Here is a 17,422-nt window from a genome sequence, read left to right on the forward strand (position 1 = left end):
TATTTCTAGTTTAGGAAATTGTGGATATGTCATGAGGTAAATCTAATACGGCCGAGAAGAAATCACATCTCATTTCCTTTTCCACTGATTGGCTGTGATCCTGTTTCATTCTACCGACTGAAGGCCAATTTCACTCCTGGTGTATTTAGAAGGGAATGAGGAAAGGGCAGGGGAATAGGACTGCGGGTAAAAGAATTAACTTACCCATACAGCCACTTTCATGTTGCTCTGTCTTGTTTTAAGGTACTTCAAAGCCAATGAATTACTATTGAAATGTAGCCTTGTTTTATTATTAAATGGGACAGCCAGTTTGTACACAGCTAGGTCCCACAAACAGCAGATGAATGAATGACCATTTCATCTGTTGGTTGAAAAAGAAAAAATGAAAGATTTACTTTTATACAGCCCTTTTGCAACCACCAGACGTCTTAAAGTGCTTTCGAGCCAATGAAGTACATTTGAACTGCAGTCGCTGTTGTAATGTGGGAAAGACTGCAGCCAATTTGGGCACAGCAAGCTCCCACAAACAGCAATGTGATAATAACCAGATAATTTGTATTTTGTGATGTTGATTGAGGGATAAATATTGACCAGGACACCAGGAAGAACTCCCCGCTCTTCTTTGAAATAGTGCCATGCAATCTTTCACATCCATCTAAGAGGGTAGACAGCCTTGGTTTAACATCTTATCCTAAATATAGCACCTCTGAAAGTGTAGCACTCTCTCAGCACCGTAGTGGAATATCAGCCTTGATTTTAGTGCTCAAGTCTTTAACTGGGACTTGCACCCAAAACCTTCAGACTTAGAGGAGGGAGTGCTACCAACTGAGCCATGGCTGTTGGTTAAGGGATGAAAGTTGGCCAGGACACCAGGAGAACTCCTTGCTGTTCTCTGAACAGTGCTCTAGAGGGCCCTTTACATCTACCTGAGCAGGCAGTCAGGCTTTAGTTTAACATTTTATTTGAACATCAGCACTCCTTCAGTACCACATCAGAGGATCACTCTGGATTCCACTCATCTCCCAGTGTGGTGCTTGAACCCATAGCCTGACTCAGAGACTAAAGTGCTGCAATATGATTAGCTCTTTCAGAGAGCTAGCATGTACAGAATGGGCCAAATGGCCTATTTCTGCACTCCAAAATCGATGACACTAAATGGACAAAATAAATCTTTATAGCTGGATGATTGTTCATATTATGCAGTATGATACCTTTAGGTGTGGTTCTGTTTATTTTTATTTAGAGATACAGCACTGAAACAGGCCCTTCGGCCCACCGAGTCTGTGCTGACCAACAACCACCCATTTATACTAACCCTACAGTAATCCCATATTCCCTGTCACCTACCTACACTAGGGGCAATTTACAATGGCCAATTTACCTATCACCTGCAAGTCTTTGGCTGTGGGAGGAAACCGGAGCACCCGGTTAAAACCCACGCGGCCACAGGGAGAACTTGCAAACTCCGCACAGGCAGTACCCAGAATCGAACCCGGGTCCCTGGAGCTGTGAGGCTGCGGTGCTAACCACTGCGCCGCCCATTAATGTTATGAGAGTGCTTCTATTTTTGTAGGATATATTTTAAGGACTTATAGTTGAACTATGGACATTGATTCATCGGGAAGCTTGAAGACATGCTGAACTTTGTGTTTTTTTAAGAGGTCACCAGAAAGATTCCTGGACTTGGCTTATAAACAAGCCCTTACTGGACGGCACCTGTTTTCAAATAAAATACCAGCAGGGAGCTTATTGTTTTGACTTGGAGAAGATGTTTACTGAGAAATGACAGGTCAAGATTTATAGAGGTCAGAAGGCTTGACTTCTGGAATATTTTTGGTTTCACTTTGAATTGTTAAAAAAGACAGTTGTTTTTTGCCTGCCAAGAAAACCCAGCTCATCTCTTTCTCTCTTGGGAAGAAAGCCTGCATATCCAGTGTGTCAGTCTCCTCTTTCCTCCTGTATTTGAAGAAATCCTGCATATCGAATGTGTGGGAACTGAAACCCCTGTTGCCGTATTTCTGCTGTAAGGCCTATCTGAAACCTCTGTAGCAGCATTTCTTGGAAAGCCTACCCAAACTGATCTTCAACATCGCCTGGAAAGAACTGTTCTAGGAAGATCCCAGTCTATATGCATATGGAACGCCAAACCAAAACAAATCACTTCTTTCCATATCTTCTCTTTTTTTCTTCAAGAATGAGCAAGTATTTAGCCTAATTTGTTTCTTTGTTTTTTTTTGCAACAGAGCTCTAAAACAAAATCTCTTTTATTTTTCCAGTTAACCAGTGTAGGTGTGTGTGTGAGGGGCTAAGGTAAACAGGGAACTTCTATATTTCAATCTGTGTGTTTCTGCTTTACTTCATTACTGGTTAAGACTTGTTTTATAATAAACTGATAATTTTGTTGTTTATTAAAAAATCCTGCTTGGTGTGTTTTATTCTGGGAAAAATAAGAGTATATGATTGGCCATATTGGTATGTGGGAAAATTTAAATAAATGTTGTAACCTGTGGAAAAGTGGGACTAGAATAAACAGTGCACTCCTCCCAACTCCGTCGTAACAGTTCTGTCCGCAGTGTCATGTATAATTAAAATAGAATGATAGAGAGTAGGAGACCATTCAGCCCATCGTGCCCATGCCGGCCTTTTATGGCTGAAATCGTATGCCCTTTGAAAAATTTCAGTCGTCGGGACCATTTCCAGGTCCCAACCCGGGTCAGAGGTGTGCCGACAGTTGAAATCTTCCGGGAGGCGGTCAATTAAGACAGACGGTAGCCCCACTGGTAGAGGAGGGTGCTGCTGAGGCAGGTAGGGGAGTACAAAGGTGTCTCAAGCCTGAATTATATTTGAAAAAAACAGAAGGCCCACAGGGCCATCAATGTAGAGGGGAAACCTCTCCACAGGAAGCATTACAGCTGAGGCTGCGACCTTTGCAGTTTTATTTTATTCTTTCATGGGATGTGGGCATTAATGGCAAGGCAGCATTTGTTGCCTATCCCTAACTGCCCTTGACAACTGAGTGACTTGCCAGGCCATCTCATAAGGCAGTTAAGAGTCAACCACCTTGCTGGGGTCTGGAGTCATATGTAGGCCAGACCAGGTAAGGACAGCAGATTTACTTCCCTAAAGGACATTAGTGAACCAGATGGGTTTTTACAACAATCAATGATAGTTTCATAGTGCTATTAGTGAAACTAGCTTTCAATTCAATGGGATTTTATTAATTAATTGAATTTAAATTTCACAACTTGCTCTGGGGGGATTTGAACCTGTGTCTATAGGGTGTTAACTGGGACTTCTGGATTGATAGTTTAGTGACATTACCACTATGCCACCAGCTCCCCATTGCACTTTTGTGGTGCATTCATGGGGCTAGTGAGAGGAGACACCAATGGCCCATCTGCCTGCCGCTGGCAGGGCCTCTCCAAGTTGCTGCTGGCCTCTGGACTCAGTGGGAGGGCCGTCAAGACGCCAGGAAGGTCCCGGCATCAGCACCTAGCCCCTCATTGGTCTCTTAACTGGTCTAATTGGCTATCTGCCAATGCCCAGTTGGTAGCCACTGCGATGTTGACCCTGCCTCAGAGGCGGGAATGCATTGTGGAGCTGACCCAACACGCAAGTCTCACGTTTTGTCTCCGGTCCTGCCTCCACGGGGCTGGGAAGATTCCGCTGTATAAGAGCTGTCCAATTTGTGCCACACCCTGTTCTTTCCCCACAGCCCTGTAACTGGCTATGATGTACTAATGTTATTTTTTTGTTTACTTTTGCCCTATTTTCAGATTACCAATCTCCCAGATGAATACTTTTGGTCCGATATGAAGTCTCTCCAGGTTCTCTATCTCCATAACAACATCATTGGAGACATGAACAGTGTTGAATCCCTGTTTCAATGCCCAAGTCTCGTTGTTCTGACCCTGTTTGACACCCCGGTCAGCCTCGTCCCGAAGTATCGGCATCACATTGTCAACAGCATCTGGTCTCTTAAAGCCTTGGACAACTTTGTCATTGCAGATGCCGAAGTCATTGGGCACTGGCCGAAAAGTGAACAATTCAAAGCTTTAAGTCCACATTTCTTTCTTCAGCTCCCTGTACCTCCACAGGTTGGTATTTGTATCTGTTGTTGAGGGCAAGAAAGAGTTTGGTTTCCACATGGGAACATGCTGAAAATCAGAAAATAATTCAGATAAAGGGGCACGTTTTCTTAAAATTAGAGCTAGGCCTTTTGGGAATGAAGTCAGGAAATGCTTTTTACAAGTAAAGGTACTGGAAATCTGGAACCCTAATCCCAAAAGTATGAAAGCTTGGGGCCTTATAGGAGCTTTCAAGACTGAGATTGATAGAGTTTTGCATGATAAGAGTATCGAGGGAGGTGAAGCAAAAGTGTGAAAATTGAGTTGAGGTACAGTTCAGCCATGATCTAATTGAATGGTGCAACTGGTTTGAAGGACTGAATAGCCTCCTCCTGTTCCTATGTTATGATTGAATCTGCTTCCACTGCCCTTTCAGGCAGTGCATTCCAGATCACAACTCACTGTGTAAAAAAAACTCATCTCCGCTCTGGTTCTTCTGCCAATTATCCTTAATCAGGTTACCTACCGTCCTGCAGTAGAAACACTTTCTCCTGATCTACTCTATCAAAATCCTTCCCAAGAATGGGACCTGTAAATGAGAAAAAAACTACGCAATAAATAAAATCATTGGGAGCCAGGGAAGAATCTGAGGAAGTGAAGTACTGGACCGAGAAATTGGGAATTGCTATCATAAAATCATAGAATGGTTACAGCACAAAAGGAGGCCATTTGGCCCTCATGTCTGTGCCAGCTCTCTGCAAGAACAACTCATTTAGTCCCACTCCCTGGCCTTTTCCATGTCCCTGCAAATTTTTTCTCTTCAGATAATTGACCAATGCTCTTTTGAAAGCCTCAATTGAATCTGGCTTCACCACACTCTCAGGCAGTGCATTCCAGATCCTAAACACTTGCAGCAGAAAAAATAATTGTCCTCATGTTGCCTCTGGTTATTTTGCCAATCACCTTAAATCGGTGTCCTGTGCTTCTGGATCCTTCAGCCAATGGGAACAGTTGCTCCCTATCTACTCTGTCCGGACCCCTCATGATTTTGAACACCTCTATCAAATCACCTCTTAATCTTTTCTTCTCCAAGAAGAACAGGCCCAGCTTCTCTAACCTATCTATGTAACTGAAGTTCCTCATCCCTGGAACCATTCTCGTGAATCTTTTCTGCATTCTCTCCAATGCCTGAACATCTCCCCTAAAGCGTGGTTCCCGGAATTGGACACAATACTCCAGGTGAGGCTGAACCACTGTTTTATACAGGTTTATCATAATTTAAAGTCATAGAGTTTTACAGCACAGAAACAGGCCCTTCGGCCTAATGCACCTGCGCCAACCATCAAGCACCCGTCCTAACTAATCCCATTTCCCCGCACTTGGCCCATAGCCTTGTATGCTATGGTGTGTCAAGTGCTCATCCAAATACTTCTTGAATATCGTGTGTTCCTGCCTCTACCACCCCTTCAGGCAGTGTGCTCCAGATTCCAACCACCCTCTGGGTGAAAACATTCTTCCTCAACTCCCCTCTAAACCTCCTGCCCATTACCTTAAATCTATGCCCCCTGGTTATTGACCCGTCAGCTAAGGGAAAAAGTTTCTTCCTATCTACCCTATCAATGCCCCTCATAATTTTGTATACCTCAATCAGGTCCCCCCTCAGCCTTCTCTGCTTCAAAGAAAACAACCCCAGCCTATCCAGTCTGTCTTCATAACTGAAATGCTCCAGCCCAGGCAACATCCTGGTGAATCTCCTCTGCACCCTCTCCAGTGCAATCACATCCTTCCTATAGTGTGGTGACCAGAACTGTATACTCCAGCTGTGATGTAACTAGCATTTTATATAGCTCCATCATAACCTCCCGGCTCTTATACTCTATGCCTCGGCAAATAAAGGCAACTTTCCCATATGCCTTCCTAACCACCTTATCTACCTGTGCTGCTGCCTTCAGTGATCTATGGACAAGCATCCCAAGGTCCCTCTGATCCTCTTGTACTCCCTAGGGTCCTACCATCCATTGTATAGACCCTTGCCTTGTTAATCCTCCCAAAGTGCATCACCTCACACTTCTCAGGATTAAACTCCATTTGCCACTGCTCCGCCCATCTCACCAGCCCATCTATATCGTCCTGTAGTCTAAGGCTTTCCTCCTCACTATTCACGACACCACCAATTTTCGTGTCATCTGCGAACTTACTGATCATACCTCCTAAATTCACATCTAAATCATTAATGTACACTACAAACAGCAAGGGTCCCAGCACCGATCCCTCCGGTACACCGCTGGTCACAGGCTTCCAATCGCGAAACAAACTCTCGACCATCACCCTCCGCCTCCTTCCACTCAGCCAATTTTGAATCCAATTTGCCAAATTACCCTGGATCCCATGGACTTTTACTTTCTTAACCAAACTCCCATGCGGGACCTTATCAAAAGCCTTACTGAAGTCCATATAGACCACATCAACTACACTACTCTCATCCACACCTCGTCACCTCCTCGAAAAATTCAATCAAATTTGTTAGACACGATCTTCCCCTATCCCTGATTAATCTCCGCCTCTCCAAGTGGAGATTAATCCTGTCTCAAAATTTTTTCCAATAATTTCCCTACCACTGATGTTAGACTCACTGGCCTGTAATTACCTGGTTTATCCCTGCTACCCTTCTTGAATAATGGTTCCACATTCGCTGTCCTCCAGTCCTCTGGCACCTCTCCTGTGGCCAGGGAGGATCTGAAAATTTGTGTCAGATCTCCCGCTATCTCCTCCCTTGCCTCACATAGCAGCCTGGGATACATCTCATCTGGGCCTGGGGATTTATCCACCTTTAAGTCCGCTAATACAGCTAATACTTCCTCCTTTTCAATGCTAATTTGTTCAAGTATAAGACAGAGGCGCAAGGGGAGAGCCAACTGTGCAACAGCCCCAACAAACAAATTTCTCTGCAGCACCTGTGGAAGAGCCTGTCACTCCAGAATTGGCCTTTATAGCCACTCCAGGCGCTGCTTCACAAACCACTGACCACCTCCAGGCGCGTATCCATTGTCTCTCGAGATAAGGAGGCCCAAAAGAATATCACAATCCCCTTCTCTGATCACTACACCTACATCGGCCCTCTCCATAGTGAACACAGATGAAAAGTAATTGTTCAAAACTTCACCTATGTCCTCCGGCTCCACACACAGATTGCCTCTTTGATCCCTAATAGGCCCCACTTTTTCCCTGGCTATCCTCTTGCCCCAACATACTTATAAAACGCCTTGGGATTTTCCTTCATCTTGTCTGCCAGTGATTTTGCATGAACCCTCTTCGCTCTCCTAATTACTTTTTTCAGTACTCCCCTACACTTTCTACACTCCTCTAGGGCCTCCGCTGTTTTCAGCACTCTGAATCTGCCATACGCCTCCTTTTTTTTCCTTTTCCAATCCTCTATATCCCTTGACATCCAGGATTCCCTTGACCTGTTGGTCCTCATCTTCACCTTTACAGGAACATGCTGGACCTGAACCCTCACAATTTCCCTTCTAAATGACTCCCACTGGTCTGATGTAGACTTTTCTATAAGAAGCTGCTCCCAGTTCACTTTGGCCAGATCCTGTTATCATATTGAAATCTGCCTTCCCCCAATTCAGTACCTTTATTTCTGGTCCCTCTTTGTCCTTTACCATAACAACCTTAAATCTTACAGAGTTATGGTCACTATCCTCGAAATGCTCCCCCACTGATATTACTACCACTTGTCCGGCTTCATTCCCTAGGATTAAGTCCAGTACCGCCCCTCCTCTTGTAGGACTTTCTACGTGCTGGCTCAAAAAGCTCTCCTGAATGCACTTGAAGAAGTCCGCCCCCTTTAACCTTTTTGCACTGATACTATCCCCTCTAATATAGGGGACGTTGAAATCCCCTACTATTATTATCCTATTATTACTGCACCTCTCTGAAATTTGTCTACATATCTGCTCCTCTACCACTGCTGGCTGTTTGGAGGCCTGTAATAGCCCCCTTTTTGTTTTTAAGTTCTACCCATATGGCCTCATTCGAGGAACCTTCTAAGATATCATCCCTCCTTACTGCAGTAATTGTCTCTTTAATCAACAGTGCAATGCCACATCCTCTTTTATCCCCTCCCCTATCACGTCTGAAGATTCTATACCCTGGGATATTAAGCTGCCAGTCCTGCCCTTCCGTCAACCATGTCTCAGTAATAGCAATAATATCATATTCCCATGTGTTAATCAACGTCCTCAATTCATCTGCCTTACTAGTAAGAGTCCTTGCATTAAAACAGATACAATACAGCCTTGCATTATTTGCCTGAGCTTTAACAGGTATACATTTACTCTGTCCTCTGGACTGACTTAGCTTCACATTTATATTTGATTGTACATCACCCCCTACTGTGCTGCCACTCTATATCCCATCCCCCTGCCAGATTAGTTTAAACCCCACCCCCAACAGCACTAGCAAATTTCCCAGCAAGGATGCTGGTTCTGTTCTGGTTCAGGTGCAACCCGCCCATCTTATACAGATCCCACCTTCACCAGAAACAGGCCCAGTGATCTAAGAATCTAAAGCCCTCCCTCCTGCATCATCTCCCCAACCATGCATTCATCTGCTCTAATCTCCTATTCATATACTCACTAACCCATGGCACTGGAAGAAACCCAGAGATTACAACCTTTGAGGTCCTACTTTTTAATCTGCTGCCTAGCTCCCTAAATTCTTTTTGCAGGACCTCATCTCTCTTTCTACCTATGTCATTGGTACCAACGTGGACCACGACCTCCGACTGTGCACCCTCATCCTCCAGAATACTTTGTAGCCGCTCGGTGATATCCAAGACCCTTGCACCAGGGAGGTAACATACCATCCTGGAATCACGTCTGCGACAACAGAAATGCCTATCTGTTCCTCTAACCATAGAATCCCCTACCACTATTGCCGCCTTGTCCCTTTTTCTCCATCCCAGTACAGCTGAGTCAGCCATGACATTCCGGTCATGACTCTCGGTGCATTCTCCAAAAGAACCCTCTCTCTCATCGGTACTCAGAACTGAATACCGGTTAGAAAGTGGGATGTCCTCTGGGGATTCCTGCACTACCTGCCCTGACTTCTTTGTCCATCCGGCAGCCACCCACCGATTGTGCTCGCCTAGGCACCAGCTTGACTACCTCCTGAAACGTGCCATCCACGTAGTCCTCCACCTCGCGGATGTGCCACAGTGACTCCAGCTGCCGCTCGAGCTCCGAAACCCGAAGCTTAAGCTTTTGCAACTGGAGACACTTTCTGCAGACATGTTCACCTAGGTCACATGGCAGTTCCACGACTTCCCACATTGCACAGGCGGTACATTCCACTTGGCCAAGCAGCCTCGCCATTACTTTTACAATGAGAAAAAAAAAACTTGCTAGTGCAATAACTTACCAGCTATTTACAATCAACTTTTATCCCCTGTACCTTTGAGACTGGGAAAGAAAAAGACCAAAGAGCACCTTCCATCGCCCCCAGCCAATGAAAATACCCACATTTAACTTACGGCCTCACTCCATGCAAACAGCACTAGTACAGCCAGTAAATACTAAAAATTTACCGGTAGCTATCCTAGGGATTTAATTTAAAAGGAACCTTTTTTTTTAACTCCAATCAACCACAGTTATCCCCAGGCAATAACAGGTGCCGCCCACCGACCAATCAGCACACAGAATTTCAGTGATGTCACTATTCTCTTTTTTTTTAAACTAAATCCAAACAGAGCGAGCGCAGTAACAGTCAGAGAGTCCGCCGCTACCCCGGACATCAGCTAGGTGAAGGGCCTCGAGCCCCGTACTTTATTTATAGCTTTTCAGCCCTGTTCCTTTCAGGTCCGCCGCTACCCCGGACATCAGCTAGGTGAAAGGCCTCGAGCCCCGTACTTTATTTATAGCTTTTCAGCCCTGTTCCTTTCAGGTCCGCCGCTACCCCGGACATCAGCTAGGTGAAGGGCCTCGAGCCCCGTACTTTATTTATAGCTTTTCAGCCCTGTTCCTTTCAGGTCCGCCGCTACCCCGGACATCAGCTAGGTGAAGGGCCTCGAGCCCCACTCTTTATTTATAGCTTTTCAGCCCTGTTCCTTTCAGGTCTGCTGCCACCCCGGACTTCTTTGTTCTTATACTCTATGCCCCTATTTATAAAGACCAGGATCCTGTATGCTTTGTTAACTACTTTCTCAATCTGTCCTGTAATTTTGAATGATTTGTGCACATATATCCCTAGGTCCCTCTGCTCCTGCACCTCATTTAGAGTTATATCCTTTATTTTATATTGCCTCTGCTTGTTATTCCTACCAAAATGAATCATTTCACACTTTTCTGCATTAAATTTCATCTTCCACATGTCTGCCCATTCCACGAGCCTGTCTATGTCCTCTTGAAGTTTATCACTATCCTCCTCACAGTTCACAATTCTGGAAACCTAGATTGTCACTGCCCAGTCCAGTTATTTTGCAAAATTGCAGCACTCAGCTAGTAGTACAAAATGTGTAAGTGAAGATTTGAGTAATTTCACTCAGGATGCTATGCTGTGCCAACTCATTTGCCTTAGCTCATCCTCCCACTATCTCTGTAATCTCTTCCAGCCCCTACACCCCAGCCTATTTCTGTAACCTCTTCAAGTCCTTACAACCCTCCCTATCTCTGTAACCTTCTCCAACCCTACACCCCTCCCTATCTCTTAACCTCGTCCAGTCCTTACAACCCTCCCTATCTCTAACCTTCTCCAACCCTACACCCTGCCTACCTCTGTAACCTCCTCCAGGAGGTGCTTTTGCTAACGCTGTTGGGGAGGGTTTAAACTAATGTGGCAGGGGGATGGGAACCAATTGAGGTCAGTTGACAGTAAGGAGGTAGTAACAAAAGCCTGTAAGGAACTAGATAATGAAGTCAGTGTGACTAAGGGGAAGAGCAGGCAAGGAGCAGATGATGAATATAAAGGGACTGGTGGTCTGAGGTGCATTTGTTTTAATGCAAGAAGTGTAGTAGGTAAGGCAGATGAACTTAGGGCTTGGATTAGTACCTGGGAGTATGATGTTATTGCTATTACTGAGACTTGGTTGAGGGAAGGGCATGATTGGCAACTAAATATCCCAGGATATCGATGCTTCAGGCGGGATAGAGAGGGAGGTAAAAGGGGTGGAGGAGTTGCATTACTGGTCAAAGAGGATATCACAGCTGTGCTGAAGGAGGGCACTATGGAGGACTCGAGCAGTGAGGCAATATGGACAGAACTCAGAAATAGGAAGGGTGCGGTAACAATGTTGGGGCTGTACTACAGGCCTCCCAACAGCGAGCGTGAGATAGAGGTACAAATATGTAAACAGATTATGGAAAGATGTAGGAGCAACAGGGTGGTGGTGATAGGAGATTTTAATTTTCCCAACATTGACTGGGATTCGCTTAGTGTTAGAGGTCCAGATGGAGCAGAATTTGTAAGGAGCATCCAGGAGGGTTTTCTAGAGCAGTATGTAAATAGTCCAACTCGGGAAGGGGCCATACTGGACCTGGTGTTGGGGAATGAGCCCGGCCAGGTGGTTGAAGTTTCAGTAGGGGACTACTTTGGGAATAGTGATCACAATTCCGTAAGCTTTAAAATACTCATGGACAAAGACGAGAGTGGTCCAAAAGGGAGAGTGCTAAATTGGGGGAAGGCCAACTACACCAAAATTCGGCAGGAGCTGGGAAATGTAGATTGGGAGCAGCTGTTTGAAGGTAAATCCACATGTGATATGTGGGAGGCTTTTAAAGAGAGGTTGATTAGCGTGCAGGAGAGACATGTTCCTGTGAAAATGAGGGATAGAAATGGCAAGATTAGGGAACCATGGATGACAGGTGAAATTGTGAGACTAGCTAAGAGGAAAAAGGAAGCATACATAAGGTCTAGGCGGCTGATGAAAGACGAAGCTTTGAAAGAATATCGGGAATGTAGGACCAATCTGAAACGAGGAATTAAGAGGGCTAAAAGGGGTCATGAAATATCTTTAGCAAACAGGGTTAAGGAAAATCCCAAAGCCTTTTATTCATATATAAGGAGAAAGAGGGTAACTAGAGAAAGGATTGGCCCACTAAAGGACAAAGGAGGAATGTTATGCTTGGACTCAGAGAAAATGGGTGAGATTCTAAACGAGTACTTTGCATCGGTATTCACCGAGGAGAGGGACATGACGGATGTTGAGGTTAGGAACAGATGTTTGATTACTCTAGGTCAAGTCGGCATAAGGAGGGAGGAAGTGTTGGGTATTCTAAAGGGCATTAAGGTGGACAGGTCCCCAGGTCCGGATGGGATCTATCCCAGGTTACTGAGGGAAGCGAGAGAGGAAATAGCTGGGGCCTTAACAGATATCTTTGCAGCATCCTTAAACACGGGTGAGGTCCCGGAGGACTGGAGAATTGCTAATGTTGTCCCCTTGTTTAAGAAGGGTAGCAGGGATAATCCAGGTAATTATAGACCGGTGAGCCTGACGTCAGTGGTAAGGAAGCTGCTGGAGAAGATACTGAGGGATAGGATCTATTCCCATTTGGAAGAAAATGGGCTCATCAGTGATAGGCAACATGGTTTTGTGCAGGGAAGGTCATGTCTTACCAACTTAATAGAATTCTTTGAGGAAGTGACAAAGTTGATTGATGAGGGAAGGGCTGTCGATGTCATATACATGGACTTCAGTAAGGCGTTTGATAAGGTTCCCCATGGCAGGCTGATGGAGAAAGTGAAGGCGCTTGGGGTCCAAGGTGTACTAGCTAGATGGATAAAGAACTGGCTGGGCAACAGGAGACAGAGAGTAGCAGTAGAAGGGAGTTTCTCAAAATGGAGACGTGTGACCAGTGGTGTTCCACAGGGATCCGTGCTGGGACCACTGTTGTTTGTGATATACATTAATGATTTGGAGGAAAGTATAGGTGGACTGATTAGCAAATTTGCAGACGACACTAAGATTGGTGGAGTAGCAGATAGTGAAGGGGACTGTCAGAGAATACAGCAGAATATAGATAGATTGGAGAGTTGGGCAGAGAAATGGCAGATGGAGTTCAATCAGGGCAAATGCGAGGTGATGCATTTTGGAAGATCCAATTCAAGAGTGAACTATACAGTAAATGGAAAAGTCCTGGGGAAAATTGATGTCCAGAGAGATTTGGGTGTTCAGGTCCACTGTTCCCTGAAGGTGGCAACGCAGGTAAATAGAGTGGTCAAGAAGGCATACGGCATGCTTTCCTTCATCGGACGGGGCATTGAGTACAAGAGTTGGCAGGTCATGTTACAGTTGTATAGGACTTTGGTTCGGCCACATTTGGAATACTGCGTACAGTTCTGGTCGCCACATTATCAAAAGGATGTGGATGCTTTGGAGAGGGTGCAGAGGAGGTTCACCAGGATGTTGCCTGGTATGGAGGGCGCTAGCTATGAAGAGAGGTTGAGCAGATTAGGATTATTTTCATTAGAAAGACGGAGGTTGAGGGGGGACCTGATTGAGGTGTACAAAATCATGAGAGGTATAGACAGGGTGGATAGCAAGAGGCTTTTTCCCAGAGTGGGGGTTTCAATTACTAGAGGACACGAGTTCAAAGTGAAAGGGGAAAAGTTTAGGGGGGATATGCGTGGAAAGTTCTTTACGCAGAGGGTGGTGGGCACCTGGAACGCATTGCCAGCGGAGGTGGTAGATGCGGGCACGATGGAGTCTTTTAAGATGTATCTAGACAGATACATGAATGGGCAGGAAGAAAAGAGATACAGAACCTTAGAAAATAGGCGACATGTTTAGAGAGAGGATCTGGATCGGCGCAGGCTTGGAGGGCCGAAGGGCCTGTTCCTGTGCTGTAATTATCTTTGTTCTTTGTTCTTTGTTCTTTGTAGCCCTACACCCTCCCTATCTCTGTAATCACCTCCAGCCCTATACCCCTCCCTATCTCTGTAACCTTCTCCAACCCTACACCCCTCCCTATCTCTGTAACCTCGTCCTGTCCTTACAACCCTCCCTATCTCTGTAACCTCCTCCAGCCCTACACCTCCCTATCTCTGTAACCTTCTCCAACCCTACACCCCTCCCTATCTCTGTAACCTCGTCCTGTCCTTACAACCCTCCCTATCTCTGTAACCTCCTCCAGCCCTACACCTCCCTATCTCTGTAATCTCCTCTAGCCCTACACCCCTCCCTATCTCTGTAACCTCCTCCAGCCCTACACTCTTCCCTATCTCTGTAACCTCCTTCAGCTCTACAACACTCTGCGATTTCTACTCTTCTATCTGGTCTCTTCCACATTCTGAGTTCCAATGCCCAACATTGTCTTCGGCTGCCTGGGCCATAAGCTATGGAATTCCCTCGCTAAACTTCTCCGCCTCTTCATTTCACTTTCCTCCTTTAAGACAATCCTTAAAAAGTGACCTCTTTGACCAAGCTTTTGATCACCTGTTCTAATGTCTCCTTGCTTTGTCTGATTACACTCCTATGCAGTGCCTTGGGACGTTTTAAGGATGATGTATAAGTGTGAGCTATTGTTACTGTATGAACAAGTACTTTGATATCTCACTGAAATGGAATCATCTGCTCGTGTTTGTACCTCTCACACAGATCTCGACCTGGCAGAGTGAGTTGAAGCATATCAGGAATCTGATCGCTACCATCAACAACATTCTTGCCCATCAGTCTCCAGTGCTGATCCTTCAACGACGGTTCCGTGGATACTTGGCCAGAAAGAAGCTGGGGTATTGATTAATTTACATGTTCACCCATCATCCCTGTGCTCGCTGACCGACATTGATTCCTGGTCCATCAATGTTGTGATTTTTAAATTCTCCTCCTTGTTTGCCAATCCCTCCATGGGCTCCCTCCTCCTTATCTCTGTAATCTCCTTCAGCCCTACACCCTCCTTATCTCTGTAATCTCCTTCAGCCCTACAATCCTATGAGATCTCTGTGCTCTTCCAATTCCGGCCTCTTGCACATCCCCAATTTTAATCGCTCCACCATTGGTGGCCGTGCCTTCACCTGCCTGGGCCCTAAGCTTTAGAATTCCCTTCCTAAACCTCTCCACCTCTCTCTCTCTCCTCCTGTAAGAAGTTCCTTAAAACCTACCTTTTTGAGCAAATTTTTGGTCACCTGTCCTAAATCTCCTTCTGTGGCTCAGTGTCAATCTTTTGTCTGATTTAGGCTCCTGTGAAGCACCTTGAGACATTTTATTTTATTTATTTTATTTTTATTTAGATACAGCACTGAAACAGGCCCTTCGGCCCACCGAGTCTGTGCCGACCATCAACCACCTATTTATACTAATCCTCCACTAATCCCATATTCCTACCACATCCCCACCTTCCCTATATTCCCTACCACCTACCTATACTAGGGGCAATTTATAATGGCCAATTTACCTATCAACCTGCAAGTCTTTGGCTGTGGGAGGAAACCGGAGCGCCTGGCAAAAACCCACGCGGTCACAGGGAGAACTTGCAAACTCCGCACAGGCAGTACCCACACCCTTATTCTATAACAAGAACTTGTAGTTTTTAAGAAACAGGGTATCCAGACTAACTTTCTTCCTTCAACCCACACCACTAATACACATATCACATGCTCATTTGTTACATTTACAGTGTCTGGGAGCTTGCTTGTGTACAATGTGTTGCTCCATTCACTGACATACAAAACAGTGACGGTACTTCGAAGGTGTTGGGTGTGAACTGTTCTGAGCAGTCCTCAGAATGTTGAAGGTGCTCTCTATCTGGGACTGGCAATGTAAATCTTTTCATCTGTTTTTAAAGTTACATATGCTGCAAGTCAGCAGTGCTTATGAAAAATCATAATGATGCTACTAACTCGCATTCACCCATCACCCCCTACATTGGTTCCCAGTCCAGCAACCCCTTGAATTTAAAATCCCTCCCCAATGTTGAGGCTTGGGGTCAATTGAAAATCTCAAAACTGATTCAAAACGAATTGGATAAATACTTCAAAGGAGGAGAGTGAACCTAATAAGATAGCTCTTTCAAAGAGCTGGCACAGGCATGATGGGCTGAATTGCTGCATCTTCCATGCTGCATCATTCGATGGTTCCATCCAATGAGCGTGTTTTGTTAGGTTACAATGATACAGCACAGAAGGAGGCATTCAGCCCATTGTGCCTGTGCCGGCACTTTGAAAGAGCTGTCCAATTAGTCCCACTCCCTCTACTCTTCCCTCATAAGATCTGCTTCCACCACCCTTTCAGGCAGCACATTCCAGATCACAACAACTCAAAATGTAAAAAATGGCTAATTTCTCTGTTAACCTATTTGCTAATTATCTTAAATCTGTGTCCTCTGGTTACTGACCACCCTGCCAGTTTCACCCTATTTATTAAAGCCACTCATGATTCTGAACACGTCTGTTAAATCTCCCCTTAACCTTCTCTGCTCCAAGGTGAACAGCTCTAGAACTTGCATTTATATAGCACCTTTCATGTCCTTAGGACATCCCAAAGCACTTCACAGTCAATGAAGTACTTTTGAAGTGTCTTCTTCTTTGGCCTCCTTGTCTCGGGAGACAATGGGTAAGCGCCTGGAGGTGGTCAGTGGTTTGTGGAGCAGCACCTGGAGTGGCTATATAGGCCAATTCTAGAGTGACAGGCTCTTCCACAGGTGCTGCAGAAAAATTTGATTGTCGGGGCTGTTACACAGTTGGCTCTCTCCTTGTGCTTTTGTCTTTTTTCCTGCCAACTGCTAAGTCTCTTCGACTCGCCACACTTTAGCCCCGCCTTAATGACTGCCCGCCAGCTCTAGCGAGTGCTGGCAACTGACTCCCACGACTTGTGATCAATGTCACAGGACTTCATGTCGCGTTTGCAGACGTCTTTGAAGCGGAGACATGGACGGCCGGTGGATCTGATACCAGTGTCAAGCTCGCTGTACAATGTATCTTTGGGGATCCTGCCATCTTCCATGCGGCTCACATGGCCAAGCCATCTCAAGTGCCGCTGAAGTGTAGTCACTGTTATATTGTAGGGAAACACGACAGTCAATTTGTGCACAGCAAAAACTCACAAACTGCAATGAGATAAATGGCCATATAATTTTTTTTCCATAGTGTTGGTTGAGAGATGCATGTTGAAATATGCAATGTTCAGCGATTGGCTGAATATAGCAGGTCCAGAGGGGAAGTGAAAAAGCGAATAAGAGAAGCAGAAAAGAGACTGGCAGCTAGCATGAAAGGAAATCCCAAATTTTTCTATAGACATATAAATAGTAAAAGGGTGGTAAAAGGAGGAGTGGGGCCTATTAAGGACCATAAAGGAGATTTACACATGGAGGCAGAGGGCATAGCTGAGGTACTAAATGAATACTTTGCATCTGTCTTTA

The 17,422-nt window shown here is 45.3% G+C and overlaps 1 protein-coding gene across 2 annotated transcripts in view; it reads left to right on the plus strand.

Moving 5' to 3' along the window:
* lrriq3 (leucine rich repeats and IQ motif containing 3) overlaps positions 1–17,422 on the plus strand; it is a 54,926-nt gene that overhangs the window by 32,814 nt on the left and 4,690 nt on the right. For both annotated transcript variants that reach the window (XM_068036569.1, XM_068036568.1), the window contains exons 3-4: positions 3,777–4,097; positions 14,665–14,798. In XM_068036569.1, the coding sequence (XP_067892670.1) occupies positions 3,777–4,097; positions 14,665–14,798 (455 nt within the window). The remainder of the gene's footprint in view (positions 1–3,776; positions 4,098–14,664; positions 14,799–17,422) is intronic.

This window comes from Heterodontus francisci, chromosome 8, assembly GCF_036365525.1.
Source record: "Heterodontus francisci isolate sHetFra1 chromosome 8, sHetFra1.hap1, whole genome shotgun sequence".
Taxonomy (NCBI): Eukaryota; Metazoa; Chordata; class Chondrichthyes; order Heterodontiformes; family Heterodontidae; genus Heterodontus; species Heterodontus francisci.